Source organism: Pyxicephalus adspersus, chromosome 5 (assembly GCF_032062135.1).
Source record: "Pyxicephalus adspersus chromosome 5, UCB_Pads_2.0, whole genome shotgun sequence".
NCBI classification, from domain to species: domain Eukaryota; kingdom Metazoa; phylum Chordata; class Amphibia; order Anura; family Pyxicephalidae; genus Pyxicephalus; species Pyxicephalus adspersus.
The window spans coordinates 48,489,474-48,514,117 of NC_092862.1; the positions used below are offsets into that span (position 1 = coordinate 48,489,474).

General features: G+C 37.2%; 1 protein-coding gene across 6 annotated transcripts in view; it reads left to right on the forward strand.

Annotated features, from left to right (window-relative positions):
- Nucleotides 1–24,644, forward strand: part of ANKRD12 (ankyrin repeat domain 12) — a 63,746-nt gene that overhangs the window by 7,193 nt on the left and 31,909 nt on the right. For 5 of the 6 annotated variants that reach the window (XM_072411433.1, XM_072411435.1, XM_072411432.1 and 2 more), the window contains exon 2: nucleotides 19,818–19,956. In XM_072411433.1, coding sequence (XP_072267534.1) covers nucleotides 19,867–19,956 — 90 coding nt within the window. In that variant the 5' untranslated portion in view covers nucleotides 19,818–19,866. Of the gene's footprint in view, nucleotides 1–15,050; nucleotides 15,367–19,817; nucleotides 19,957–24,644 lie in introns of those variants that run through there. The other variant, XM_072411434.1, reaches the window with a different exon arrangement.

Here is a 24,644-nt window from a genome sequence, read left to right on the forward strand (position 1 = left end):
TGTTTGTTTAGTGGTGTGGCATAGCCAGGGGCCTTTCAGAACCAACCTATTTTCTGCATATTCAGATATCATTTGACAAGTCATGTGACACTTTATTTGGCACACAGGTGGACCCTAATCAACTAATTATGTGGCCAATTAAGATAATTAATTGTATTAGATATATTTAGCTTATATACGTGTGATATTTTTGTCACTAATTCACACTGTTTTGTCAGGTCCATTACATATAAGGGAAACAAAATTTTATTTTTAGGTTGTAATGTGACAGAACGGGACAAAGACTATGTAGGATGAATACATGACTGCAATTGAAAAAGTCATCAGAAGTAGACCCAATGTGCTGTATATCACCCCTCCCCTTCTCTGTTGTTTAATCCTTTGTGGTGCTGAGGGGAGTGATGGTTACTCAGCTCTGCCATCATAGAATACCTACATGTTTGATTAGGAGTCAAAGAAACTGTTTGTTAATAGTAATGAAATATCCACCCTGTCGATTTTGACATGGCTACATGCCTAATAAATATGAATGACAAATTTGTGGTATTTCACCAATTAGTGGGACTTTTCAGGTAGCATCAGAACAGAAATCATTTTATCAAAATATAAATGAACTCACTTTATTAAATAACATTAAAAATCACACCATCATAAAATTAATATTAAAACAACAAAACAAACACAAGGTTCCATATTCCTGTCAGGGTCACCTTAAAAGAGTGCACCCAGTTTTTCTACGCATTTCACAAGGTAAATCCGCCTCTTCAGGAAAAATAGGGATATCTCTTGTTTGTGGACAAAAGGTACCCCTCCTATACAGGATGGGATATGGCCGTGTGTGTGTGTGTGTGTGTGTGTGTGTGTGTGTGTGTGTGTACACGGACCGGTCTAGCCTAAACAGACAGGTTGCTAAGCCAGATTTGTAAAAGTAATGAGAGAGAGAAAAAGGCACTGCCTGTCTGAACAAACCCGTGTGTCTGAGCCAAGGGAGCAGCAGTCTGTGTGGGAACATCACCTACTTGGGAAATCTGTAAACTTGTTTTTTTTTTTTTTTTTGTTTTTTTTTATATAAAAGTGGGCTTAAAGCCCTAAAACACTCCTAGGTATGTTCACTAGGTTGAAAGGTTAGAAGCAAAAGAGAAGACAGGGTCTTTCTAGGCACAAAAATAAAGTTGTATTGTAAATTCAATAAGCAATACTTAGAGACTAACAGAGAAAACATAACAGTTTCAAAAATAGGTCACAATCTTTTCTTGTGATACAAACAGTATAACATTGGCCCCAAGAGTCGCTTTAACATAAGAAAAAACTCAACTCAAAACCAAAAAATTGTTTGTTGGTGTAAGCATTCACAATTTGGCCCAAGGGGGCTCTAGACATCAGGCATCTAGCCAATCATGTAAATTTGTTGCCATACAAATAATACAATCTCCAATCATTTGTTCATGTTGATAGCTGTACCCGACGCGTTTCGCCCTAAAAGGCTTCCCTAGGGGTATCGGTTTATCAACAGATCTTTGGCACAAAGTAATTAAGTATGGTCTTGTAGAACAGGTGGCAATGCTAGTTGCAAATGTAGGGAGGAAATGATGCCTCCAAATTGAGTTTTAAATGAGGTAATAACAGCATCTCTCCAATGATAGGAACAGTGGTTTCAGTATATCTGGTAAGAGTCCCAATGAGGATGGTATTGGGAAATAAATCTGCGTGGGGAGCCCCAAATCGGCGTTATATTGTCTCCAGGTCCTGGTGGATGTGTGCAGAGGAGCCTTCCTACAACTTTATTTTTTGTGCCTAGAAAGACCCTGCTTTCTCTTTTCCTTCTAATCTTTCATTCATTGAACAAGTGTTGGCACTCAGTCCTATAAATATTCTTATTATATTATAACCACTACTGACACTCTTAAACACTCTAAAGTGTTCACTAGGTTACTAAAGAGCTCTCTGTTTAGTTAATCTCAAAGACAATTTTACACACCTTACATAAAGTTTGTATTTTATAATCAAGTGTATGTGGCATTCATTGTTATCCTGTCAAATACACATCATTATAGCACTTTTAGTTTGCTACAGCATTCATTGTATTTTTATTTAGTAGACAGCACTTGATATAACCTTTTAAAAGGTTTTTACCTACACACATGGACAATGTAGTTTAAGCTAATTAACCAAGCAGCATGATTTTGGATAGTTGGAAGAGATGGACAATTCATAGGAAACACAAGCAAATACAGGAGCACACACTCCATTCATATGTTGTGCCTATTAAAAAATTAAATCCATCATTCAATAATGTCAGTATACATTGCTAACTCATAGCCCATAATGCAGGTGAAATAGTAACGTCTAAGATTGCTGGTTACTTTGGGAAATAAGGGCAGTTAATATTAGTACTACACTCTCCACGAAAACATGTACACTGACACTGGCTAATTCGAAATATAAAACCCCTGGACAACATTCAAGTATTTTAATCCAACTCTCCAAGCACAGGAAAGATCGGGCAATCTCAGCATGACGGTGCTTATTTTGCATATGTTCACAGAAATGCGTTATTAACTTTGTATTGTATTGGCTGGATACAGGTTTTTTTTTCAGTATGTTGAATTGTTTTTGGGCATATCTTGATTGTTTATCTTTCTACATCGCTTTATTAACATTACAAGGAAACTATTATAATGTTTTCAAATTTTTTACAAAGAGGAAAAAATAAAAACGTAATTGCAAGTATTCATTCCCCTGCTGCTCACCAAAACTTTAACTGGGAAAAGAGCATTATTCTGAAAGGCCATGAAGAAGGCAATGGTAAATATGAATAGACTGCAGAGTTCCCTACCTAAGGTTAATTAGCCAAATAAAGTCTTGCCTAAAAATTGAGATGGAAGATCAACTTGGCCACTGTTCACTCTGATTCAAAATGACGGTTTGAAATTTTTGAGACATGGACAAATATGTTGTTTAACCATTTGAGATCTTGTACCTTTCTAGACCAGAGCCATTTTTACATTTTCATTTCCAGCCTGTTTGGCAATTTTTTTTCGTTACTTAAGATGACAAAATAATACATACATTGTAGGCTCTGTTTGTAAAAATCTTTTGTCCCCCATGTAATCAATAATAAAAAAATACATTTTTTTCTGACCAGTACTTTTAAATATGAGTTGTTTTTCTATAAAACATAAAGTATACAGTTCTTTCTTTTAAAATTATACATTTCTTGTACAAAGCATGGCAGAGTTATTTGCAAACAAGGGCCTTTCTTTTTGCTGCTAATGCTTCAAGACTGAGCTCTTGCTACCCGGGAGATGTTGTAAAACCTGTTGTCTGACCCTGAGACCTGCTTCTTTTTTTGGACACCTGCTCTTACATTCCCTGCTAACAATGGTCTGGTTTCTGGTGAACCCTAAACCTAGGTCATGCTCATTTTCAAAGTTACAAAAACAAACTCTGCTAATTAAGTCTTCAGCATCACAGCCTTAGTAGGTAGCAAGGCTCACAGGGTTGGGTGGGATCTGAGGAGGTACGGACTGCACTATTTGCAGATGGCTTTCTTTTAAGTTCCAAGTGTCCTAACAACATCCCAGTCAAAAAGAATATACTGTACACCCTCAACTTTGGATTCTCCAAAGAATACAAGAATGAGGTCTGTTACCAAAACTCTAAATGTGATAACACATGCTTTTGAAGTGTCCAGGGACCATAAAGTTTATCCTTTATTTGAATAGGTAAAACCCCCAACCGTGTTATTTCATCTCAACTATACTTCTCTCTTGGCTAATTGCTCACTTAGCAAGATCACTATTTGTCAGAATTTGTCTCCTCAAAATGGTTAACTTCCCTTAATTACTGTATCCTATGCAGAATATTCCACTGCTTAAACATTTATATTATATTCTGAAATTGGACCTAGATTCTAGCTTCCTTTGCAGGTCAAAAAGGCCTCTTATTTCCCTCCCCAAACTCATAATACTAAAATTTCTAGGATGAATGGAATTTCTGAAAATCTGTGTTTAGTCTCTCCTGCTTTTTTGCACTACACTTGTGATTGTCTTGGTTGTGTATTCAAGCTTTTAACTCCAACACATGAGTCAAGAGGAGCATTGACTCATCCTGGCTCTCTCTTAGCTTTGCATATCAGGATATCGGGCTAATGTCCTGCTCAGCAGAGACATGGTTTTGGCATGGTGCAAGGCCAGGAAAAAACTCCTTTAAATATTTTATGTATCCAAACATTTACCCATATTGGGCAGACCTCAGGTTCTTAAACTAACAAGGGTTTGTATTCATACCTACTTGCTGAGCATATCGGGAGTCATCAGGGGATAATGGTTTGCTACCAGATCCCCCATTCTATCTTCTATACAGCTTTATTTAAAGGATCCCTATTTAAGGAGGGATTGAATGCCATGCCCAGCAAAGATAAACTTGCACAATGGTTGTTGTGTAAGTGCAGACTGTTTTTCTTCACCCCTTGCATGTTACACATTTAATGGATGAGTACTGCAAATAGTGGCGGTGTCTGTATAGGTAAAAGTTCCTAGTTGCAGTACATGCAGGCACACACCAGAGTTTGTGGGAATATAAACCCACATGAGCATGCTTTCACAGTCTTAATCCTACTGGTTCTTATTGTTTTATATTCATATCACTAAATCCTAAATGGAGTTTCTGGTTAGGGTAATATGTTTTAGCTGAAATGGCAAATGAATAAAGGAAACGCATACTAAAAACAAGTATGTGAACTACCATTGGTTACCTGACATTTTGAAAAGGCTGTCTCACTGATAAGTCACCTCAATATTTTGCATCTTATTTTGCTCAATGCCTACAAGATAGGATCTGCCTGGTAGAGGAAATAAAAAAAGATTCTCTGCATTACCTTGTTATGTTCCATGTTATCTAGGTTGCCCAAAGTGTGTGTGTGTGTGTGTGTGTCACTTCTCTGATCTCCACTACAGCCTTAGGAAACTGAAAAATGAGGCAGGCAGACAAATAAATCTAGGGGTTGTGAAAAGGACAGTCACTGAAAACGAAAGAACACTACTGTATTTGTAGTAAGTTTTAATATATTACAGAGAAAGCCTCTAAGCCAGAATTATATTATCCTTTTTGGCAGATATGTTTTACATTTGCGTTATTTCAAATGCAGCAAAACTCATACCAAGGCATGTTTAAATGCACACTAGATCAAGTTTGTTTTTTTCGCACAAATGCATTGTGGTAAAACTTTTATTGCACAGGTATCTACAATGAGTTGCCTTAATTTTAATTAAACCACAACATACATACATATGCAGTACATCAATATACATCTGTGCTATAGGACACCAAAACGCACACAATGTATTTACTTTTCTGACTTCTGTATCACCTAAGCAATTACTAAATCGGACCTGTTAGGCAATCTGTGCAACCTCCCCTCTCTCTTGCTGCTACAGATTTAAATCTACTACTTCTTCATTACATGTGTGTTTAGATTGAAATTCTGATTAATCTGTCTCAGTTGACTACCAAAAATAACAGGCACAGGGGTTGTAGATAAACAGTAAAATTGTTGAATATACTGGAGAGGCAGTCTAGTCTTGTATGCCTAGTGATTTTTGAAATATGTCATAGCTTTGTCAAAAAATAGGCAAAGTTTCTCTTGGTTGTCCATTTTTACTCCATATTTTTATTTTTACCCAGTTTGTTTTACTAAAATACAACAGGCTTAAAGTGTATGTATACCCCAAATTTTTAGATGGATCAGCGAGAGGATAGAACTCCTCAAAGGCTTTATATGGATTTCCTTTCACTAACTGGCAATGACGCACTCTCTCTGATGACCCCTCTGACTGCAGTATAGGTAAAATGAGTCCTAATCCTTCCCCACTTCATCCACACTTAGAAAATATTAAAAAGTATAAATATACCTTAATGGACAATTATACAGTATGTATTAATGTCTCACATATTAGTTTTATGTTTTCTTGTGTGCAGTTTGCTTGTGTGCATGGTTGAGCCAAAGACTGGGTTTCTGTGACTACAATAGGTCTCAATAATAATTTCAAATCTTTCTTTCACCCAATTCCTTTCTGTTTACATGGTCATGCCATTACTTTCTGCTGTCATAACATTATTTTAAAATATATTAGGCAACATTTTTTGGGTGCATAGCACAATTTTGTATCCATTCAGATTGACAACTGCTGCTCTAAAAGAATCCTAGGATAGATAAATTATTTCAGACACCACAGAAGAAACAGTTTGCGCTAGTTGTCAGCTACCTGGAGCTTGGGTGTTAACTTTAGATGTCTCAAAGGTTTGGGGGACTGCTAGTTGCAAATGTTGTTCATAAGTTATATCTTATACCTTTTATAAAAGTATGATGTCCCAAGAAGGCATGCAGTATTTCATTAATTCCAGGCACACACAGGGGAAGCTGGGATTGCCGGCTTTTCTCATCTCCATGTTTTGCCAGATACTTGGGACAATCAGCCAGGTAGGCTTGTGTATTTCTAAAAGTGGAACTTCAGTTCCACTTTAAATTACTAGTTGCTGAGCCACATTTCTGAGTAGCCTAATGCATAAATAAACATGGAGTTTTATTTTTGATAGTTGAATTATGAGATTTGTATGTAGGAATATTTTTGCTTCGAGTTAAAGTGGAAGTAAACCCAAAACAAATAAAAATCACACTTAACCTTCAATTCCGCAGATCAGTCTATCTGTCGGGAGGTTTCTTCTGTCGGGTCCTGCTTCGTCCTGCTATCCGTCTTTGGCCCTCTTCGGCAGGCTCCGATATTTTCTTCTCTCTTCTTCCAGGTTCTTCTTCCTGCGACTGCTCGCACTTGGCAATGAAAGTTAGCGTATACTTATATGTTAAATGTGTTATCTGCATAGAGAGCTGGAGGAAAAAAGAGAGCTTTACTGTCAGAAAAAAAGACATTTTGTGGTTTTTACATTTCATATAGTCAGAGTTCAGATTCTTGTATCATTGACGAGATAAATCAGCCAAAGTCAGAAGTGTTCAGTAGAAACTGTACAGCAGCTACAGAGTGTTTCCAGATGTGGTTTCATCTCCAAAATTACCTCAGTAATGTTCTATTTTATTTAAAATGAAATAAACATTTTTTTTTTTAGTTTATTGGTGAGGCCTATGTGTTTATTATTAATTAGTGTTTTGATAACTGCATCCAGAAAACAGAATACCATTAGAAGCTGAGAAAAGGTTTTGGCATTCCATTGTTCAAAAATAGCATTTCTACTTTCTTTTTTGTTGCTGTTAGAGAAATGCTCGCTCACTCGGTTCTGTCTTGAAGAAAACTGTTTTACCAGACAGGAAATGAAGGAATCTCTCCAATGGAGCCTCCAACAGCATTTAAACGTGACAGCAGTACTAAACCTTCTATTCACTACACAGAACCTAAAATCAGAAATGCATTAAGATAATCATTTAAAGAACTAAATGTAAACAATAAAAAATAAGGATATGTTCATACTGTATTATGCTGCAATAACACATGCCAAGGTGTGCTTTGGTAAATGCTGGTATTTCACTATATTTTTTTTATTGCTGTGCCCTACTACACCCATTATGTATTTATAAAACAGGGAGTCTGACTTTCCTTCAACATTTCCTCATGGAAATTAATTACTGCTATTGAAGATTCCCACAAGTGAATGTTTTAAGGGAAAGTCTGATTCCCTGTTTTATATAAAGAGCTCTATGTGTTGTATTTCTGCATTGGTGTACCATTTAAAAATGAATTGCGGGGCACTGCAGTGGATCACATTACCTCTGCTCCCTTAGACTGTTGTTTACCTTGGGGAGCAAGTATGCAAAGGCTTCCTTATCCTGGTGTGTCCCCAAAAACAACTTTAATTACACAGGCGTATTTTACATGCTTTGTCCACTATTTCCAACTGACTCTACTCTGACTACTTGTGGGTCAAAGCTAAAAAATGACACTTTTACCTTTACTTTGATTTGGTCCCACTCCTTGATTCTTTCCAGGACTTAGAAACCAGTGGGCGCCTCCATTTTCTTTCGGCTTTTGCTTTCATCACTGGATTTCACACTGTGCAGGTTTGAGATCCTATAACTGCATACGTGAGATCCACCCTTTTTTTTGCAGGAAAGCCTTTTTTGTGCATGCCTGAGATTGGACATGCGCAGAAGGAACAGCCTTAAACCTTCTGGGATACCCTCCCCCCCCCCCCCAGGAGGCCATGGGCTTCTCATTAAAAAATAAACACTCTTTTTTTTTTTTTACTTTTTAACAAAGGTTGTCTACCCTTTTATGTAAAGTAAAAAGGTAGGTCTGCTTTAAACATAGTTCCTGTATAGTGTTTTAAACACTTTTCTATAGTTTTCTTGAGAAATGCAATATAGGGAGAGGTGAATAAAGGTGAGTTTAGTTCCTGGGCGTTTTTGGGTGGTTACTGGAAAGTGTACACGGTCACAATACAGGGGCCACCACCCAAATACAATTTTTTCCCACTCAGTTTAAACATAATTAATGGGGGGGATATTGCAGTGCTATTTGTTTTTGAATAACATTTTGTATCATTGTGTTTTCTGTTTAAGGATTTAATTATTTTTTCTTTACTCTAAAGCATAGCGGTACATTTAGTAGTATGGTAATTGAGGCAATTTGCTGTAGCTTCACCATGTGATGCTTATTGACTGGAATAGCTTCAGCCAGCAAAATAGACCCTTCCTCATTCCAGACTGGAAAACAGCCAACTTTGCTTTCCAGGTTGCACCAGTCATTTGCTGTGGGTTTAAGTTCTTGAGACTCATTATTATATGTGGCGGTTGCCTTGTGAGGTTCACCTGATTCTAGGGCAACCTTCAACTTTCAAGACATTGCTATATTTGCATAATTCCTCACCGAAGTCAGACCAAAACTAAATCTATAAAAATGTTACAATTTTATAGAATGTAGTGAATACTTCTTCCTCATTCCCATACCAATGTATTATTTTCTGTGTACTTTATACGGCTCATACACCATTCAGTGTAGACTCCTTGCTTATTTATTCCCAGAATGGATCTGGGGTTGGGGACAATAGAACTTTTGTTTCTATGTCCAGGACTTACATCATCATTGCCTGCTTAGTGGTCAAAGAGGATGCTTTGGAAACCTGAAAGCAGGGGTGGAGGAAATGGTGATTGCAACGGACTGAACCTGTATCCCACAGTGTTAGAAAAAAGCACCCTTATAGTATAAATTGCTGTCTACATTTTGACATGGCAAAAGCCCTACCAGCACACAGCAGTTAAGTTCTTTTTTAAGAAGAATACTGAGGCATGGTGTTGTGATATTTTCAAGAAGTTGTGTACAGCACCCTACTGGCTGATCCAACTGGATCTCCCAGCATTGCATTAAGGAGACCCTAATGTGACTCCTCTGGCTGTAAATTATTAGAAAAATTAGGAAGTTGATAAAGAACATCAGTGGAAACAAGATGGTCAAAATTTAAGCAGAATAAACTTCAGCTTTGGAATGAGATCTGTATCTCAGAAAAAAAAGGTTGCAGTTTTGCAACACATGGCAAACTCACATTCAGAACAGTAACCACTCAAAACTGCAGCGCCCCCTTAGCCTGATGTTCAGGTTTCAGTGTGTCATCCACCATATCATATGATTTTTACATAGGAATTTAGAGCTACATAATGTATCTGTATTAAAATTGACAGAAGCTTTGTAAGCAAAGCCATTAAATCTGTGTTCAGCATTGCCTGTTCTTTGCCTCCTGCCTAAAATGCGGAACAGCTTTCTGACTTTAATCAACCTCACTAAGGTTTAAGTTTGAGTGCAAAATATTTCTCTTTGTTGAAAAAGAAAACAGTAGATGTGAAGAATTATCCCCTAGGGAAAGCCTGCATTGGGTATCAGTGGGTTGTGTAAAACTTCCACCGTAGTTCCTGCTCACAAAGTGAAAAGGCTACAGACAGGCAGTTCCTGATTTCCACTTTTTACTAGAGATTTATTTCTGTTCCCTGCAATCTGTTTATCATTTTTAAAGGTGAGCATCATTGGAGTCATCCATACTGTTATTCACGGCTGCCCATAAACGTATCTAGGTTTTCAGTGTGAAGGCAAAATCTAATTACCTACCAACACTTACAAGATCAAAACCACCCCATAAGCCTGAATATGGTTTGGCTTAACATTCTTGTCTAAATTAGTGAAGGGGGGGAAAGTTTTTTGGAATAAATAATGCTGACAGCTACTGTTTATTATAATAGAAACTATTGTCAATCCTTTTCAACCTCTTGTTTCTGTAGTTAGCAAGCAGATGGGGGTCAAATCAATTATCCAGTCTGTCTCACTGTTATTGGTAGTTTTAAATGCCAACAAAAACAGAACTGTGGAGCTTTCTGGGTCTGATGGTGGTGATACATGCCTAGCCTAAATGGTTTATTCCAGGTTTTGGCCCAGGGCTGGAAAAAAACATCTTTGCCATGTAGACAAAGATTGTGCCGTGTCTTTGAGTGATTTGTTTTCCAAAGCTGAAATCTCTGTGTTCAGAGTGAGGACTGTGTATGATGTGTGGTTTAGTTTTGGTTTGAGGATTGATCCAAGCAGATCCAAGAAGACACTTCTGTCCCACCTATTCTATTCCCATCCTGTACCACTCTCTTGTGACTCTCCCCTTTTCTACCTTTTTTGTACCTTCACCTTTTGTAAGCACGCTCACTACACGTAGAGCTGCAAGCCCTGGATTTAAAGTCATGTAGTTGTGTATATCAAAATATAAATAAATGCCTTGAAATTGCTACTAGGTTATCTGATTCTTTTGCCTTTTATTTGCAAAAGGTTATGCCCAGGCCTGAGTTACCAGTTAAAAGCAATCGTTTTGCTTTAAAAAACCGGCCATGTTTAATTTATCATTTCTGGCAAATGTGAAAAAATATATAATTTTTTTATGTTATGAACTAAAAGTTTATAGCAACCTTTCTAATATCAATGTATGCAGATGTGCAAGTGTAAATTCTTTAAAAATACTTTTTGATAGGCCTTCAGATGAAAATGAGCATTGGTTACAAATATTATAAATGCTTTTTCCTAGGTTTATGCATTTTTGTTGAGTTTATGGTTGTGCTGCAATAAATGCTGCTTATATTGCATATGTTTTTAATTTAAAAAAATCCTTTCTTGATTGACAAGCCTGTAGTGGTTTGCAGATCAGTTGGATTTAGTTGCTATGGGAACAGATGTGCAGTGTAAAGACAATGTAATAGTACAGCTCATGGCTTTTCAGCGGATGATCTAACATCGGGCTCGTTCAATTCCAGTTGCTTCTATAACCGTGAACTTCAGAATATCAAACAGAGTTCACTGCGGGAATAGTAAGCTGGTCCCTTTTATGGGACTGCCTGTTTCTTGTCCCTGCTGGCACAGTCTTCTTTGCCAGACCTATTGAAGAGTAACTTTATGCAATATACTATGTAGTGCTTTTTTGAACATACACACAAGAACATTTTAATTTCCTGCTCATCCTCAACGCAAGCATTAAAAGGTTCTACTTACTATAGAAACCATTATGAGAATGAACTTCCCCTCAATCTTGCACTGTACTGTAATCTTTTGTAATTTTACTTTGACATTCCTTTATATATCCAATCTTGTGGCTCTCCTATGAAAGTGTTAGGATTTATCATTTTTATTGCGGCCTTGTTGTGTCTGTTTCAATCATTATCATGTACAGATTTGTGTATTATCTGTATGGTAAACAATACAGTCTGGGAACCTCTAAATGAATGCTGATTTGAAAATCTTTTGCCACCCTGGAATTTTGGCACAGTCAGTTGAAGCAGACTATTATGCTTGTACTGACCGAGACAAACAATACAATAAATGTGTAATTCTTCTAATCTCTGAGAAGGAGTCTGCATATGTAAACCATAATTAGGGCTGCCTCCATTTACATATATATTTACAGAGGAAAAAAAAGGGAGATAACTTTAAGCTTTGTAAAACTGTATTATATTTTGTATTATTATACCCTTGTGTAAAATACTGGTTTGTTAAACTTTTAAATCCTGTGCATGTGTGGTATTTGGGTTCTCTTTCTAGCTAAGCTAATATACATTCTGCATTATAAAGATCCAAACTCGGAGCGTTGGAAATTTTTTCTATCCATTCTAGGTAGCTAGGTAGCAATGAAATGGTGGCTCAGGGGTTAGCACTCCGGCCTTTGCAGCGCTAGGTCCCAGGTTCGAATCCCAGCCAGGACATTATCTGCATGGAGTTTGCAGGTTCTCCCCGTGTCTGCGTGGGTTTCCCCCTAAATTGACCTTAGACACTACATTTAGTGACATATGACTATGGTAGGGGCATTAGATTGTGAGCTCCTTTGAGGGACAGTTAGTGACACGACTATGGACTTTGTACAGCGCTGCGTAATATAATGGCACTATATAAATACTGTATAATAATAATAAAAGGCAAATGTGTGTTAGCACGATATGTGGCTAGCACTCTTGCTTATGCAGCACTTGGTTGCAGGATCCAATCTTGTTCAGGATTTTTGTCTGGTGTTTGTATATTTTCCCCATGTTTACCCGTGGGTTTCCTCCCACACCCCAAAACATGCAGTTAGGTTAAGTGGCTTCCCCCCAGAAATGAGTCTTGTAATGTAATAACAACAAATCACTGTCAGTGGGACGTTAGATTGTGAGCTCCTATGACATGACAGTGGATTTTGTAAAGCACTGCATAATAATTTGGAGCTATAAAATATACAAGATCATAATGGGTTTCCGATTTACAGTTAGATAAATTCAGCATGCCAATGAATACTCAAAAAACATCCAATAGAATGCTTTGTGAGCCTTTGCTGGTGCTACCTACCACAGCACCCAGGACTTGTCTTCTTTAGCAGGGATGGCATATTTTACTTGCCGCTTGTCACAGTTGTAAAGTAGGGAAAGTTAAGATTTACAATTTTCTTTTGGGTGTGGTAGTTCATATATTTAGTTGCCAAGAAATCTTTTCAAATCGCTATGTGTAATCGAGTAACCCATAGGAACTTGCAATGGAAGGAGAGTTTGCTAGAAACTGAAGTTGTCGCCTTTAATTTAGGCCTTGTGTGTGTAACCATACACAGAGAACTACTGTTCTCTCTGCAGCATACCATCTTCCTACAAATAAAAAAAAAAAATCCAAAAGCTGTCGGGGAAAAGCAGTCTTTCTGGACGTGTAAAACTAAGAAGGATTAAAATAGAAAATGCAGTTTAGTAAAAAATATGCACAGCTGTGTGCATCTGTTTTGTGTTTTGTCATGTACTATTTGGAAGAAAGAATAATGCTAAACAATGTTTCAGTGCTGGAAACAAGTAAATGAGGTGGGAATTGTCTGGAAATACAATCCTGCTTCTGTGAGTTGGTGTACATGGTGTAGCCATAGCATGTAGTCTAATCTGGCGGCTAAGCATCCGCCATCACTTCTGATCCCCTTTAGCTGCATCAATTCATGTCTTTAGAGAAATAATTTAGAAAGTCAGGTGCAGACACTTTCAAATTGAGGAGAGCATAAACTGTTTGAGGTTTAAAAACATGGAGGATAGTTTATATCCTGTCTGGAGTTCTTTTTGATTTGTGTGGTTTTTTGTTTGTTTGTTTACAAATACATGTCAATTGTTCCAACAATATATAGGAAGCTTTAAAAATGTAGGGGGCAAGCCTTGTCATGTCCACAATGTGGGCTGGACTTTCTGTTTTTGACAACTTTATGCTTGCAGCCTAATTATTTGATAAGCTTCATTTGGCTCTTCCTGAGGAGTCTCATAACAAGGGTTTTGGGTGAAATATTATACTTCTCCAGTAGTATAAAACCCTTGGTATGTAACCTGTTAGGAGCCCAGTTTGTCAGGTTCCCCTATAGGCATTACTGTTGTCACAAACAGGAATACTACTCTACAGTAATGATATGAATGAGCCTAAAATAAATGGATAAATATCATTAATACATCTACAACAATGATAATAGCTTCAAAATTATGAAGGAAAACAAAGTTGGTCAGTATTTAAATTCAGACAGCTAAATGGTTGGACACCTTTAAACATATTTTTTTTTATTGTGCCTAATGTTTTATTTTTTATTACAAAAGGTAAATCTATTAAGTGAAAGTTATTGCAGATATGAAAAATTTAAAAGTTTTGAAAACCGTCCAGTTTAGAATTTAGTGGGGAAAGGGTTTTATAAGTATGTTATAGTTTGTCTTATAATGTGTGGTTCGGTTTGTGTTAAATTGTCTTATAATTCTTTTTGTGCATTTGCTAGCTGAGTTACTGCTTATACTATAACTCCCCTTTTATTATGCCTGAATTGCACCAAAAAATAGTCTCTTGTAATTCTCATACAGCTGCACTAAAGCTACGTACACACGTCAGATTTTTATCGCCCGATAATCGGCATCGGCCAATTATCGGGCGAAAATCTGCCGTGTGTACAGTCGGTGTCGTCCATCGTCCGGACGACCGACCTGCCGGATCCACGGACGATGGACGACAGCCGATCCTAATGAAAGTGAAGGGGAGAGCGCGCAGCAGGGTGCCGCTCCGTCGCTCTCCCCCCTCCCCTCTCCATAGAGCATGAACGGTGCTGTATGTACAGCATCGTTCATGCATCGTGCACTCCCTTGTCGTTGGAAAGGATCGTGAAAGATCCTTTCCAACGACAAAAATTGGAAGTGTGTACGCAGCTTTAAACTTAGAAAGCTAGGAGCAGCTGTAGGAGCCAATCCAATATGCTATACACAGATGTGTTGACAAGGAAGCATTCTGGTAGGCTGGGGCCAGAGTGGTGACCCAGGTGGTTTGCCTAATTTCAGAAGAATCAAGTCAGCAGCTTGCTTGTGCTGTGTAACTTGCAGTCTTTGGTGAACGAATTAAATCCTTAACTAGATAAGACCTCTCCATGTTTTATCATTTATATTTAGCCATTCCTAGTGGTCAGCTGTAAGTACAAAGTTTGATGGCTTTTTGTCTTCCCAGACTTTCCTCTGTTTTCTTCCTCTTTGTTTGTGACTTTTTGGTTCACAATAACATGACTTATCTCTGCAATATTCCAACAACAGACCCTAACTGTCTCACGGTGACTAACTTTGTATGTATGTGGTAATATTTCTGCAAAATGAGTCATCAACATGTGTACAATTCTGATGCCTTCCAGAATCACACCCATTTCTGTGAGATATACTCTCCTGTTCTGTTTTTTCCCTCTGTTTATGTATGATAACAAGTAACCATGAACTGCGCTCAACCTCAGAGGCATGGAGTTTGAAAGCCTGTGTTTGGCAGCTTTTCCATGTGAACACATTATAAAGTCACACAACGTCCTTAGGCCTTTGTACTATAAAAAAAAACAAAGGTGAGTTTTTTATTATTAAAGTAAAACTCCAGGAAGATATACAGTATGTAGATAAACTGACTTACCTGATAAAAGATTTTTAATTGTTGGTCAGCCAGTTTTGTGAATTTCAGCTTGATGATCTGTTTTTAACTATTTGATTAGAACTGTACCCATGTTGTGATTGAATGATAAGGAAGAAGAGGCACATTGCTGAGGTTTTTATGCTGCTCTATTCACCTGTAGGCATAATAAAGCTGTTTACTGAGTAGCAGAGCTCTGATTTGGATTAGTGTACTGATCCTGCTTCCCAGGTTGAGTGCTGTTGTGCATGGGGTTGCAGGAAGCTGATATATTAGATTAATTTGATTTTATGTTTACATATTTATGTACTGTTTTATATATATATATATATATATATATATATATATATATATATATATATATATATATATATGTATTTTAGGCAGACTATCTGCATTCACTTGGCTTTGGGTATGTGTAGTCTTTGGTAAAATTTGCTTCTACCATGCGGAAAGACCCATTTCACTGTTAAGGAGTCCTAGTACAGAGATCAACATTTTTCTATTTATGGAAAATGACTATTTTCGTATGCAAGATCATTCTATGTACGGTGGACAGTATGTGTATGGTTTGTGGAAAATATTGTGTATAAATGTCTTCTTATTCCACACATTACTTGAGCATACATGTATGCCTGATTGTTCAGGTTTCAGAAGTTGAATTAGAAATATTAATTAAATATTATATATTGGCACCTTAAACAAAAAAATACATGTAGCTCCATATACTGTATATGCAATTGGCATACATGTTCTCAGTTGTTGTTGTTGTTAGATGGAATATGACAACGATAAGAGTTTGTGAAATGTGGCATTACACATTGGGTATTCTCTATTACTCCACCTTAGAATGCAAATGCAAATCATAGTCCCACTGGATGGCTGGTATATGTCAGCAGTTGTGAAAACAGGAAGCAAAATGATTGCTACCTCCCATTGCTAAACCTAAATCTATTAACAAAAATCTAACCAAGGAATAGGTGAAAGGCAAAATCTGCCCTCTATCCTGCAATATGTCTCCTCTGAAAATAGACTAGACAAAATAAACAATTAAACTTTTTTTTTTTTCTGGCAAATTTCAGGAAAAAAAACTGTAGCACAATGTATAGACACATACTCCAGTTTGAGATTTGGGCTTTTCTGATTTTTTAGAGAGGTCTAGTGCAGGGCAGGGTTTCAAGCAATAATTTTTGACAAGGTCAGTGGGCTCATCGGGTTCTTACACACATCCATTCAGTTTTGTAAGGATGACACTTTCAATGGCCTGCACCACTCTACATTTTCTGGACCACAAATTTAAAAATTGGATCCAATCAAAGCTGCATAGTGGCCAGTTATACCGATTTGCAGGGGCAACGTTGCAAAAAATGTTTGTATTACAACAAGGTAGATCATTTTGAGAGACATTCTCTTTAGAAAAATCTTGCCATCATTTCTCATGCAAAATTAATTATTTCTACAGTTTACTGCTTGTAACCACAGCTATTGGCAGTTTTTCAGCGTAGCTTTATATGCATGCTTTCACATCATACTTTTGGAATGTGCAGTTCTATATTTAAAGTTTCAGTTACTTGAAAGCTCTTCATATGTGTGCACTGTGTGAGAACTCCAGGTGCCTTCTTGCCACCAGGGTATAAAGTAAGGCTAGACTGCAGTAAATATGTGCATATGCTTTCCTAGATACTACATTTTAGTTTTCATTTTAGCAGCTCTTTTCTGTGATTTTTCCTGTTTGGAATGAGAAAGATAGCCAGCAGGATGCCAGTATCTATTCACAGAAGCTGTTGATTATAGAGAATTTATGTTAAATGCACAATGACCTCAAACATTTTCTTGGCCAAATTCAGTCTAGCACAGTGGAATACGTATACCATGTTTAGTCTTTTATGACGCATTGAAATAAGCACTTTTATTGCACATTTTTGGAATATATTTAGTGCTTTGTGATAGCGTCAGGACGGGTTCACAAAATTTGCTAAACAGAATTTTAATATCTCTAGCATGTTGAACAATTCAATATGTGGTTTAGTTTCTTGTCTCAAGTTCTGCCTAAATACTTAAATAGCCTTCTAGTTTGGAGTAAAGAAATTAAAAAAAATATCTGTAAGAATTTCTAAATAAAAAACATTGTTGAGAAGCTAGTGCCAGACATGCCTGACATTGTCTCCTTGAGCCCCCAAATCTATTTTCTTCATATTTATTGCCCCCCACATAGCTGTTTATCAAACAAGCTTTAAACCATTAGTGATGTGTTGGCAGAAAGTCAGCCATTGACCTTGTGATGAAAAGTCAGTATTTGTGCCTCATAGTGACCTGAGGAAACTTTTTCAGGCGTCTACATCTATTTGAGAGTGTTTTTATGCACTGCTATTGCTGATTTAAAATGTTTTGCAAATGCAAACATTTGTTTAAACTATGGTAATACCGTAGTATGCTAAATCCTATACACAAGCCAGTGTCTGCAGGTTAAACTATCACCTGGATATTTAATTCCCCCCTGTGGGATCCCTGGTTTTGTTTCTGTGAGTGGTCATGATTTTGTCTAGATTTAGGCAATTGCAGAAACGAGTTTGAGGTGCCAAGATAACCAACCTGCAAAAAAAGCTTTCTTTTAAATATACATTCCTTAGATTGCAGGGTGAAGGTTTATTGTTGTCACATTGTTACCAGTGCCCTCTTGTATTAGGGAAAGTTATTTTACAATTCTGCTTCTCTTTGACCATGAAATTAGCAGAACTAAAAAAAAAAGGAAAAAAAAGTCATAAGTTTATTGATGCCCTCAGGTTTTGCTTCTGCTAAAAATTTGGTTGACAGCTGTTGCATTTTTCCTGAGATTAATGTAAAATGAGTGCTCCCCTGGGAGTCTTCTGGTCATATTTACTAGACAATGTAAAATGTAAGATTATAGTGGACTGTGTGTTGTCTTGGATGTGTGATGCACTTAAGCTGCGTACACACTTGCAATTTTTGTCGTTGGAAAGGATCTTTCACGATCCTTTCCAACGACAAGGGAGTGCACGATGCATGAACGGTGCTGTACATACAGCACTGTTCATGCTCTATGGAGAGGGGAGGGGGAGAGCGACAAAGCGGCACCCTGCTGCCCGCTCTCCCCTTCCCTTTCATTAGGATCGGTTGTCGTCCATCATCCGTGGATCCGGCAGGACGGTCCTCCGGACGATGGACGACACCGACTGTACACACGGCAGATTTTCGCCCGATAATTGGCCGATGCCGATTATCGGGCGATAAAAATCTGACGTGTGTACGTAGCTTTAGATTTAAATAAAAAGTTACATTTCAACCACATGCAATGTATTTTATGTACAAAGTTGCGCTTTATTTTATATGCCACCTATAGAAGAAATTAACAGCTTGCTAGACTTTCATGGCTGGCCTTCAACTCTTACTGCAATTATTTGATTAATGCTTGGAATCAATGACTGTAAGTAGGGAAAAAATGAATAATTGTGAAAATTGAGTGAGTTCTCAGTTTTACTTAATTGGCAAAACCCCAGATACCTAAAGAAAAAAATCATCATAGCATTCTAAGTAGAAAAACCCACATACATGGGATGTTTATATACCTAGTGGTGTTTATTTGAAAAATGTTTAATATTGCTCAATCTTGCTTCACTGTTGGGCACCCACACAATAAGTACAAATTTCAACCAGGGTTTTGTGGAAACTAAAAGATAATAGGAAAACGGGGTCCTCGAGTGGTTAAGAAACAGATCGTACCTTGAAAATAGAATGGTTAATATTTAGACATTGACAGAGCTTTCAACAATCCAAGTAAATATATTTAGGAAAATATTAAAGTTTAAATGATTTTAAACTTTTATTTATATGTACTTTTAGACTTCCAATCTCTTCCTAAGTGTTTTGGGATACCTATTGTTCATTAACAGGTTCTTTTAATTTTGCACTTAATAATAGGACTTTTCCAACTTTTTGGGAAATCTTCATGCAACAGAGCATGAGAAGGTATGAACTAACATTCCCACTGTTCTATCCATCCAGCATTATATACAATGTACAGACTTTGGTCTGTGTATCCCTAGTAATGTTACAGGCTAGCTGTAGAATGACTTGCATACTAGATGAAAAAATGCCAATCTTCTTTAGTTCTTCAGTAATCCACCTACTTCTCGCACCTATAAATTTAAAGCACTTTGTTCATACACCTAGCAGTCTTATTTCAGAGAGATAGTATTTGCCTTAACTTCCCATTCTCATGCATGCTAGTGTCATAAAATACTTTGTTATTGCACTAATTTCAAATTGATTTAGCTAAATAGCATTTCAATGAATGTGTAGTTAGAAGATAGTGGCTGTATCATAATCATTTTGTGACTTTTCTATGCTAATAATTTTCTTTTTTTGTAGGCACATAATGATCAGACTGACTTGGTCTGGGAACTGAATTCCAAATAAGATGCCCAAAACATTATCCACAAAAGTAACTCCAAGCGAGAATTCTGACAGCGACTGCAACATCATGGTAGAAAAACAAACGGGGAGAAAGGTAGGTGAAAAAGACAAACTGATTCCAGGCACCACCAGATGTTTTCATGTGCTTTTCCCTTAAATAGGTTGTTTTTGCAAAATAAATCCCTTTTTTCCATGTCTTAAGCAGCTGGTTCTAGATGTTCCGGATGTCTTTCTGTGCTTGCAGGAATGCATGGAAAACAGCTGGTTGGATTCTTGCAGAACTTGCTGTTGACTCTTACACATAGGCTTTTATTGTTCTGATTCATTTAGCTGGGCAGGTTTTTCATTTCAATGTTAATCCTGTTGTAGCCTAACACAATATACATTTGTAAACTTATGCCATTACTAAGGTAATGGTTACTTCAATCTTCAAATCTTCATTTACAACACATTTATCCTGTAATCCTAGTACAACAATCGGTTTTCCAATTGTTTATCCTTACTGAGGGGGTTAGGGCCCTGGAAATTAATATTATTGTAGATGCCATCTACATACCCTTAAATCCAAACTAAATAAGTTAAGTCAAATTAGGGGCAGGATGTAAAAAGATGCGTCTTCAGGAGTTACCATTCTGGCCAGGCCAACCAGGGTGAACAAAGATCCTGAACTTAGATGAAAACCATTTAAAGTGTTCAGCAGTGAAGCGAGAGGATGGAAGTTTAGTACAGAAGTAAAACAGAACTTTGCAAAGATATGAAGAAGCCCCAGAGGATTAGTTGTAGTTATATATTACATACAAAAACAAAGAAATCTAATTTTCAATTAAACTAGTAATACCGTATAAATGCAACTGTACAGAGGATTACAAAACCCGGTGACAACACAGACTGGTAGAAAAATCCAAAAAGAATAATTTTAAGTCCTGCTGGGATTCTAGGTGCCTATTAGTCTCAATTTCATTTCTCAAGCATATTTACCCTCTATAGAGGCAGCTTACACATAGCACAATCCCAGTGACAGATGCTAGGGTTCCAGGTTTCGAATACAAAGTCACAAGCCCAAAATATTTTAGTCTTATTCATAAGCAGTTTATGATCATAATGCTGTTGGGCTCTCCAAGTTGTTGTTGGGAATATCTTTGGATTTGTGAGAAGAGGAGCGAGGGCCAGAATTAGGTGCAGCAGGGTCAATTACTTAATCAAAGAGCTGCTGTTTTACCGTGTTTCCCCGAAAATAAGACCTAGCACTTTTCCCCCAACCTGCCCTAATATAAGACCTACCCCGAAAATAAGGCCTAGTAGAAAAAGAAGAAGAAGAAAAAAAAAATACTCACCGAGCGGGAGACAGCGGGCGTACTCCAGATGTGGTCTGACCAATGCTTTGTACAGGGGCAGGATAATGTCTCCATCTCTGCAGTCTATTCCTCTTTTAATACAAGAAAGTACTTTGCTAGCTTTAGATATTGCAGCTTGGCATTGCATGCTGTTTTAAGTCTATGATCTGCCATAACCCCCAGATCCTTTTCCATTTCTGACTCCCTCAAATGTATTACCCCTAGACAGTGTGAAGCATGCATGTTGTTAGCCCCCAACTGCATAATTTTACATTTATCTATATTAAATGTCATTTGCCACTTGGCTGTCCAATCAAAACAGTACATCCATGTCTGCTTGTAGATTTTAGACGTCCTGTATAGACATAATTCCATTAAATAGTTTGGTGTCATTTGCAAACACAGAAATGGTACTTTTAATCCCAAACTCTGTATCATTTTTAAAGATGTTAACAGTAGTAAAGGTCCCAACACTTAACCCTGGGGTACACCAATTATAACCTTAGACCATTCAGAGTATGAATCATTAATTTCAACTCACTGGATGCGATCTTTAGGCTAGTTCTCTATTGACCCTAACTTGCATATTATCCGTCTGTGGGGTACAGTGTCAAATGCTTTAGCAAAGTCCAAGTACACTATATCAAGTGCTACTCCACTGTCTACCTGTGTACTTACTTCCTCATAAAAAGAGAGTAAATTTGTTTGACAACTTCTGTCTTTCTTAAAGCCATGCTGACTTATCACTTATAATATTATTTTCTAGCTGAAACTCCTTTATGTGGTTCTTTATCAAACTCGCTAAGACCTTTCCAACTTATAAACATTAAACGGGTCTGTAGTTGCCTGGTAATGACTTTGCTCCCTTTTTGAAGATCGGAACCACGTTGGCCTTACCCCCATCCATCGGTACCTTGCCAGTGACTAAAAGAGTCTCTATAAATTAGAAGTAATGGCTTTGAAATAACCGAGCTCAGCTCTTTGAGGACACATGGATGCAATCCATCAGGTCCTGGTGCTTTGTCAACCAATTTTTCCCAGCTGTTTCTCAATCCTATCAATTGTGAGCTATTGTGACTCATTTAAGGCAGTGACATTGCTATTATGAATTTGGAGCTCTGCCATTTTCCTTTGTGTACACAGAGCTAAAAAAAAAGTGTTTAGTAAATCTGCCTTGTCTTTATCCTGTTACCAACTCAGTGACATCCTTTAAGGGGCCTACATGCTCAGATCTGATCTTTTTGCTAATAATATTTTTGAAAAAATGTTTGGGGTTTGCCATCGGAAATTATGTTGGCTGCACCTTTTTCATGTTTTCCCTTGGAGACCATGTCACTTATTTTCCCCAGTGATCCTGCTTTGCTCTACTATCCCACAAGCAGATGAAACATGGGTTCTTTGTGTATCCACTTTGCTGTCCAAGTAGCAAGTTCACTATTTTTAAATCAACACATTTGGACCATTGGTGTTCATGATAGCAAAGCTTTTGTAAGATCATTTTGATATTTTCATAATATTCATTAGGTTTTGTTGAGTGACCAATTGGAATTGATGCATAGCAGTTGCCATTATGCAGTAATACAGATTTCAAACTTCGAGTGGAACGGTCTATGAAAAGCTGCCAGTCTTCTGCTCAGTATTCTGGTACTCCCATATGGGTCAGTAGTCCAGGGATGTTACAACAGTACACAAAGTCTCCATCTTCACTGAAATATGGTAGGCGTGTCACCTATCTTGTCCTATAAACCGTTATTTTAACTTCTGGTCTCGGACAGTTATTTTCTTCTAGCCTGGATGCTAAAAGATCAGAAGCTTGTTTTGACACACTTAGGTCGCGTATTAAATCATTGAGCTCTTCTTGGAGAACTGCTGGTTTCCTTCACTTCCAGTGCTAACTCCTGGATTACACTCCAAACCCTGTAAATCCTCCATGTCGGATACAGGAATATCAGATAGTGTACTGAACACTGGTATGGGAACATCAGCACCATGTGCCACAGGTCGTTTTGCTGATTCCAAATCGGGGTACTCCTACAGCACAAAAATAATCATTATGATGATTTTTGGGCTCTTGCCATACCATAGGTACACCAAATTTCAAACTTTTCAGTTTTCCATTTTTCCACTGACGTAGACACTCGACTTTGCATACCATATGGGGAGCCCAATACTTATCTTGGCCCCCCAGTTTAATACCAAAATATGCAAGATATGCTTGTTTCACGAATGCTGTAATGTTTTTTATTTCGATTCCTGTATCACAAGAACCAAACCTAGACAATTCAATGAAACTGATGTAATTTCTGGATTCAGCAGACCTGAAATACAATAAATACATTAAAAAATCCCTGGCAAGTGAAATTTTTTTTTTATTATTATTGAGCTGTGTAGTCATTAAACTGAAATCCAGGGGATATGAAATCTTTGGGTTATACATTTAGGAATTCTTCACAAATAGTTTATTTTTTTTAAATGCATTCGGTATGCACACCTCAGTGTGATTTTGGTATTGGTCTCTTTCCAGGCAGTAACACTCAACCTGGGAAATGTAGGGTTAGCACTAGAATTCAAGGTTTGCCACAAGTACATGTGCTTAAAATATGTTGACAGGTGAAGGCAAGAGCTGCTCCTACATTGTTCCTTCACAGCGGCCTGCTTTATTTCCCAACTGTATCAGAGAAAAGTTAGTATACCAACCTAGCTGTAATCTAGTAGGGTTTTGTACATTTTAGGTCCATATGGTTGGAAAGAGAAATTCTGTCAGGTAAAACAGCTCACATATTTGTATATTTCAACTGGCTATTAAGCCATTATTATTATGAATATTTTAGGGACTGTGTCAACAGGCATTTTTTTTTGCTTTAGATACGTTTTCCATGTCCACACATCTTTATGCTTGAACCGTTCAGAAGAGGTTAAATGCATCTGTCATTAAACTTTTAGTTTACAAGTTTTTCAATAATTATGTGTAAAAATATCTTAAAGTGGAACTATCCGTAAAATAAAAAACACCACTTTCCTTTACCTTACGCAGACAAGAAAAGACAGATGGAGAAAAAAAGAATTTAGAAGACAATGAACCTATTTTTTTGCTTTAGTTGAAATGGTTATCTACCTTTTTTTTTTTAACGTAAACATTTTGGTGATATGTCTGCTTACCCGTTTACAGAGATCAATTGCTGTGATTTTTTTCAGCAGGTGTTAATGGAAAACTGTAAAACGGTTTAAAAAAAAAAGAAAACTTTTGAAAATGTTAAATAGACTGAAAAGAATTAATAAACCAACACTATTTTTTAGTCTTAAAACCATATCCATAAAATGTTTTGTTTGTGACACATCGAATCAAGGCATATCTCTCTATTTTTACCTAAGTCTGGATTTCATTTGTTTAGCTAGATTGCACCATTGATTCCTACTGTAAATTATTCACTGGTTCACTGGTCATTTA